Source organism: Poecilia latipinna, unplaced genomic scaffold (genome assembly GCF_001443285.1).
Source record: "Poecilia latipinna isolate Pla-1442-1.1 unplaced genomic scaffold, P_latipinna-1.0 Scaffold3265, whole genome shotgun sequence".
Taxonomy (NCBI): Eukaryota; Metazoa; Chordata; class Actinopteri; order Cyprinodontiformes; family Poeciliidae; genus Poecilia; species Poecilia latipinna.
Genome location: NW_015115881.1, coordinates 17,176 through 24,279, shown reverse-complemented (window position 1 = coordinate 24,279; position 7,104 = coordinate 17,176). Strand labels below are relative to the sequence as shown.

The 7,104-nt window shown below is 39.8% G+C and overlaps 1 protein-coding gene across 2 annotated transcripts; it reads left to right on the top strand.

The window, feature by feature from the left end:
* Positions 1 to 452: 452 nt before the first annotated feature.
* On the top strand, positions 453 to 6,169 carry LOC106940525 (C-C chemokine receptor type 3-like). Of its 2 annotated transcripts, none has more exons than XM_015023285.1 (3): positions 453 to 591; positions 837 to 1,019; positions 5,016 to 6,169. In XM_015023285.1, exons 2-3 carry the CDS (start codon positions 850 to 852, stop codon positions 5,911 to 5,913), a joined length of 1,068 nt encoding a protein of 355 aa, XP_014878771.1. In that variant the 5' UTR covers positions 453 to 591; positions 837 to 849; the 3' UTR covers positions 5,914 to 6,169. The 2 variants fall into 2 exon arrangements, with proteins under 2 accessions (XP_014878771.1, XP_014878772.1); XM_015023286.1 differs by having other exon boundaries at positions 453 to 600.
* The last annotated feature ends 935 nt before the right edge of the window (positions 6,170 to 7,104 follow it).

The following is a 7,104-nucleotide window of genomic DNA, read 5'->3' as shown; positions in this document are numbered from 1 at the left end:
GGAACGCCAACACATTTCTCTGTATGATGTGTCCACATTTCTGTCAAGCTTACATTGCTTGAAATAAATGAAATAAGCACTGATCAAACCAATTCCCACTGTTATTTCAGGTAATGTCACACGTTCCTCAGTGTGATTCTGTCTGGTTCGGTGTCAGTAATAAACACGTAAAAAAAGACCACAAATTGATATGGTCAGACTCTTCTCTGCAAAACTTTCTGCTGCTGAGCAAAGTCTTCTCCCTGAGCATATCTTGGTAATCTTTATCTTGTTCGTAAGATGATTAAATGTTCTAATATAACTCACATCAGGAGAATATCTTGAGCATTTCCTTTTGTAGAATTATCAGTTAAACTGGTCAAAAACCATAGTGACGTGGTGTGGTAACTTAGAAATTTGTTATATAAGATGTTGTGTTTGAAACTGTGTGTACAGATTGTGTCAACTTCCGGTGTTATCGTACTGAAATCAGGGAGAGACATGCACACAGACATGCACTGTGTGAAACTTCCTTTCTTTTGGTGACACAAGTCACTTAGTATCAGACGGACTTTCACAATCACAACCTGAAGCTTCTCGGTCGGATCAGTGGTGAGAAAAGTAATTTCTGCTTTTGAATATTGCCATTTTTTATTAAATACGTACATTTCTTGCTCTATTTTCTATTTACTTACTCTAGCATGGTTTTTAAAATGATGATTTCCAAGTCTCAGCACATGGCATACTGTGGTGTTTTAGATATGGTCTGCTTTTTGTAGATTACCATAAAATAATGTAAAACAGTAAGTCTTATGTTTTAACTGACAATGTGACTTTGTGTATTCTGCTTTTGACAGATTTTACACAAAGATGACTCAGACAAACATCAGTTATGTTACCAGCAAAGTCCCAGAAGAGCCGGTTGAACCGTGTTACAGGGATGATGATAACATACTGGGAGCAAATCTGTCTTACATTTACTACTTCATGTTTGTCTTCAATGTTATCACCAACCTGCTGGTTCTGGTTGTCATCCACCGGTGAGTAAACCACCAAATTGTATTAAAAATGCAGGCATTTATATGTAAATATATATAAATGTTAAGCTCTTATAAACTAATAATAGATGAATGTGCTAGCTCAATGGCATGAATGCCTTATTCTTCAAGTTATTTTCTGCTTAGATTTCATGTACAGAATCCATCCATCCTTTGGCTATACCCAGTTTTCAATGGAAGGTCATGGGGTGGGTGTTTGGTGGGGTTGGGTTGAGTGGAGGGGTGTAGTACCTCCAGCTATTATAGGGCAAGAGGTGGGCATGTATGTGAGGGGATTTTTCAATTAGAGGTGCAAAATTCTTAGAGGGCCGATACGTCAACACTCTGTGTCCAAGAGCAGCATGGAACTGGGGCCAACAGGCATCTCCACAGGACAGTCAATTCAGTGACACAGCACAGGGTTTGAGCTGAGTGAAGGAGTGGAGCTTGAGGGAGAGACACATGGCACCAGACTCCCCGGACCAGCCATGTACCGCAGTGCAGACAAAGCCTCCCACCAGCCATGCGCCCACACAACCCCCAGCAGGAGGGGAGATGCTCCTGAACCCCAACCTGCCAAATAACCATCAACCCACCTTGGAAACAAAAACTCAGAAGAACAGATGAAGAACACAATGCAATCCTCCCTAGGAAGAAGGGTGAGCAGGAAGGGGTCCTCACCATGTGGGTAGCATAGTTGCCCAAATATCTCCCCAAGAGTCAGGAACCTGCCATGCTGCAATGTAGCCTGAGCCTCTGCACAAACAATATCTGCACCAAGGAAGACCCCCTAACCCTGGACCCTGCTTGACATCCACTGAAACGCCAAGGTTACCCCCCGCATCGTTAAGGAGGTTGTGTATGTGTTTCTATAATTTCAGGTATTTATGTGTACAGTGAATTAAAACTGGAGCTATAGGCAGAGTGTAGCATACACTGAATGTTGCCTGCAGATAATGTGCATTATCCTGCTGAAAGTAGCCATAATATGGATACACTGTGGTCATAATGTGAAGGACATAATGAGAAACAACATTCAGGTGGCATTAATTTATTCAGCTGTTGTCTTCCACTTATCCTGGGTTGGGTCATGGAGGAAGCAGCCTAAGCAGAGGCCCAGACTTCCCTTCTCTCTAGGCACTTGGCTCTTCTGGAAAAATCCCACGGCCTTCAGCCTCCAGCATGTCATGGGTCTTCCTCTGGATCTCCTCCTGGTGGGACGTTCCTGGAACTCCTCAACAGGGAGGTGTCTAGGATACCTCCTGTCCAGATGCCTGAGACATCTCAGCCAACTCCTCCCAATGTGGAGGAGCTGCGGCTCTACTCTGACCCCTGCCCTGATGACTGAGCTTTTCACCCTAACGCTAAGGGAGTAAAGTCACTTTGGCCACTTGCATCCATGATCTTGTTCTTTCAACCCCTACCCAGAGCTTGTGACCATAGATGAGAGTAGGAACGTAGATCCACCGGTAGATTGTGGTACATTTTCGCTACAACAGACAGAGACTATACAACACCTGCATCTCTGCAGATGCAGCCCCAATCCGCCTATCAATCTCCACTTATTTTATACAAATAAGAGACTGTATAAAATAAGAGATTACATAAATCTCTTATTTTTTTCCTCATTTTTATTTGTCATTATTCTATAGAAACAAGTTTTCACATCAACTTAAGAGTTTTTCTTTGTTTTATCAAAAAATGTCAAACTGTGTTGTTGGTGATTGATTCATAAAAGCAGGAAAAAGGGCAAACTTTCCAATGGGGTGAATGTTTTTTATAAATACCAAACAATACAACAAAGCACCACAAACCAGGGGACAGAATTCTAAATATTTTGTTGGCCTTTACAAATGCCAACAACATGCAATGACATATTTCAGTTCTTCCCTTATAAGGATTATCTTGAAAATCTTTTTTTATCCATGCAAATGCAGATAACACAACTCACCAAATACAGAAAGCATTTTTTTTTTTTAATCTCACATCCGGTTATGAAGAAGAACTCTGACAGAAAAAAAACGAGCTGATTTTTACATTATTAACTCAAAGCTCACATTATGAAATCCTCAAACAATTTCACTAACTCAACAGTATCAGGATCATTTTAAATTGCTTCTTAGAACTCATTTTTACTCTTTGGCATTTAATTGATGTATTGTTTTATACTCTGTTCTATCATTTGTGTAGTGGTTCTTGTACAGCACTTTGGTGCAGCTTTATTCCTGTTTTAGAGTGCTATATAAATAAATTTGACTTTGACATTGACAGTGGGTAAATTAAGTGTTGAGCACTATATAATGTTTTCACCATTTAAACATTTCCAAAGAAGGAGACCGACACAAAGTTCACACCAGACAATGGGAACAACCCCAGCATTCCACGACAAATTAATATTCAACACAAATTACGGATAAGACATTGGAATGAAAGGAAAGACATCTTTCATAAGCTGCGTGTGTATGTCATGGCCATGCGCACGCAACTGGGGCTGGAGGAGGCGGCTGTGGAGGGCAACCTCCTGATGTGTGGCAATGAAAGGACAAAAACAGAGCATGCTGCCCTGTTCTGACAATGCCTTAGCAACTATTCATCTTATTTGATTCTAACATATAAAAGCTCATTTATCTTTTAAGAAAATTATTGTCAGACATTTCAACAATTCAAATATAGTCAAGTTTGTTGTTCCTCCCAACATTTGGACATGTAGACAATCCAGTTCAGGAGTTGTACTTGAAGGCACCACTGGAGTTCAGCTAGTGGGAAAACATTGTGATGTCTGACCCCTCCTCACAATCCCATGGATGTTTGTTGTATGTCTGCAGTTCCTCCAGTGACCGGCTAAAGGTCACTGGTGATATTTACACTTGGCTCAAGTAAGCAATGGCGTTCAGCTTAGAGAAAGCTGTTCATTGAATCAACATCGTCTGTCAACCGTTATGTATTAAGCTTTGGTTTAAGAATTGTTGGAATACAATTCTNAAACCAAAGAATTGGTTAAAAGTCTTAAAAGTCCTCTTAAGAGCACTTTTAAGAGCCAAACAAACTGTAATGTGCATTAATACAAACAGAGGAAACTATTTTAGCGCTGCTGGCAAAGGTAGTATCCACAGTCTTCCTTATTTCCCCTGGAGGGTACAGCCAATCAGAGCCAAGGAAAGTAACTAATGTCTGCTACAGTGGACCCCCACTTATTACTCACAGACTCACCTGCTGCTCCTCAATTAACTGCTTTGCATATGCCAGACAATAGTATGTCCAGTAGCATTGTGTCCAGCTTTTTGGTTTTTCAGCTTCCCAAACTACATTTTCTTTGAATATCTTACATGAAAAATAGGATTCCCATTCATTTGGAGTTTTGTTCCATAGAAAAATCCACTAATAGATGATTCTGTAATATGTGGGGGTCCACTGTAGCAGACGTTAGGTATGGTGAATGCTTTGTTTTGGTGTTGCTTTTTAAAGGTTCAGGGTGGAACAGCGTTTTTTGTTCAAAACGTTGATAAAACTTTATGTGTAACGGTTTAAAGCTACAACATGTTTGGTTCATGTGCATCTCGAACTGAAATATCTGGAGTGAAAATATTCGGTATGAATACCTGCACCATTAAGCCCCTTATCATCCAACTCTGCTTCTGACCTCTCCATGACCCGTCTGTCTGCCTTGTCCCTTGGCCTTCATGTTTCTGTTTATTCACTCCTGTGCTCTAGCGGACCTCTGAGGCCTTCACAGAACATCATTTATATGTGATTAAACAATAGATAAACTTGGAATGGTGAGCAAACTGAACCATTTTCTATTCCCAAAAATAAAACAAACCTTTTCTGCTTTTCAACAACATTCCACAAAATCGTGACTTTGGAAACTGAACCAGGAATTTCACCTTAATGTTTTGCAGACCTGCATGAAATCAAATCCACAGATTTTCGTGCTGCGGAAGTTTGAGAATGTAACTATGCTTCCAAAATAACTTATTAGCTTTACCATCTTCCCTCCAGGTTCCAGAGGCTGACCACTGTGATCAACATCTTGCTGGTCAACCTGGTGGCGTCCTCCCTGATCTTAATGAGCAGCCTTCCCTTCCAGGCCGTCTACATGCAGATGTCTGACTGGATTTTTGGCTCAGCTATGTGCAAGATCGTCTTCAGTGCCTACTACATGGGTTTTTACAGTTCTGTTTTCTTTTTAACTCTGCTGACTATTGATCGCTATGTTTCTGTTGTATTTTCACTGACCTCAACAAATGTGAGGAATCATCGTTACGCAGTGATTTCCTGTGCAGTGGTGTGGGTGATCAGTGGTTTGGCTTGCATTAGGCCCATGATCCTCCATGGCACCTATAAGCATTTGGGCACGATGCACTGTGAGGAGTTTGCTAACATTGATGATTTGAATGTAGAGATGCTCAAAAGATCTGGGTTTTATATTCAGCTTTTTGTCTTCTTTATCCTCCCTCTGGCTATTATCATATTTTGTTATGTTAGGATTGTGATCACCATTAAAAAATCCCAATTGGCTTCTAAATTCCAAGCAGTCAGGATGATATTTATGATCGTAGTTTTGTTCTTCATCTGCTGGATCCCTTTTAACATTGTAGAACTCCTGCATTATGAATTAGAGTCTCTTTTGAGCTGTGAAGCTAAAAAGAAACTCGGTTACGCTCTTCATGTCACCCGCAACATGGCGTACATTTACTTCTGCATCAGTCCAATGTTTTATACACTTATGAAAAGGGAATTCCAGGAACACTTCAAACAGCTGCTGGTGAAATGTTTCCCAGGCCTGAAGAAACACATTTTGGTCAACAAAGATGACAGAACAGCAATTCCCACGATAGGAACTGATGATGGGAAGCAACGTGAGTCTTTCTTAAACACTCCTGAAAACACTCTGTGAGTTTGCTCTCGCTTCCACCAAGTCAACGAAGGGAGCAAACACGGGGGGAAGGCTTTGATGCTAAAAACCACCGCGTGATCGTTACGTGCAAGAAAAAGTTTCATGGTTTTTGCATTTTATTTCGACATTGTAAGCACCTCAATAAATTCATTAAATAGAGCAATAGTTGTTAGGCTGTTCAGACTGAAAGCATCTTTAGAGGAAAAGAAACTGCAGCTTTATTCCCCTGCCTCTACAAGACTGATAAAACACGGGACAAAAAAGAAGAACAAAGATATTGCTCAATTCGATATTCTTTTGAATTTCCTTATTTTCCCTTTATTCTCATTTTGTATGATGGAAGAAGCATCCCTTTTTATTATTTTGTTCTGTTTCTTTTTAAAATAAGGAAGCATTAAAAAAAAAGATGAGATAACTACTTCAAAACTACTTCAAAAACTACTTCAAAGTTGGAGTGCATATCCATCTTTTGAAGTTGGATATGCACTCCAACTTCAAAAGCTGAAATGTAATATTCATCTAATCAGTATGATGTAAATTTGTACAAAAGCTTTGCATTTTGTAGGAATTGCTTGGCCTGAAATTCAGGTGGAATTAATGTTATGAATATAAGATCAATACTGATATTATAGGATTAGTAACATTAGTTTGACTTTTATAAACCTAGCATATGATCACATGCTAGGTTTTGATACGGCCCATGCAGTGCCTTACGTATTACATCATAGGTGATTCTAGCAGTTTGTTTGGAACAGATGTGTCATTTTTAAATGAGATCTTGTGTCAGCTTCCCAAACTCCATTTTCTTGCAAATGTTTTAGATATGCACTCCAAGAACAGTCTGCTGATAGATGAATTTTTCACCAAAAAATTTGGAATTACATTCTACAGAAATGTCTGGAGATGTTTCCAGTTACTGTGGCTAAAATACTCTGGTGTAGTGATGAATCATTAGAGCTGGTCATAAAAATCCTGTTGAACAGGGACAACATGCCATTTCAAATCATGTGGTTGTGTATGCATACACAACCACAGATATTGATCGGAATACCAAATTCAGTATCAGATGGATTCAGATGAGTTGAAACTTGTTGCGTGTGTATGTGCTTATGTGTGTGTGTGTGTGTGTGTGTGTGTGTTGCTCAACACCAAAATCTGTGGTTTATGAGAGGAGGAGACGTTGGAGGTTTA

What these genes read in the sequence shown, in the direction of transcription:
- LOC106940525 (XM_015023285.1), top strand. Translation starts at nt 850, where the DNA reads ATGACTCAGACAAACATCAGTTATGTTACCAGCAAAGTCCCAGAAGAG. An exon ending in GTTCTGGTTGTCATCCACCG is followed by an intron (nt 1,020 to 5,015) that starts GTGAGTAAACCA and finishes TCTTCCCTCCAG; the next exon opens with GTTCCAGAGGCTGACCACTG.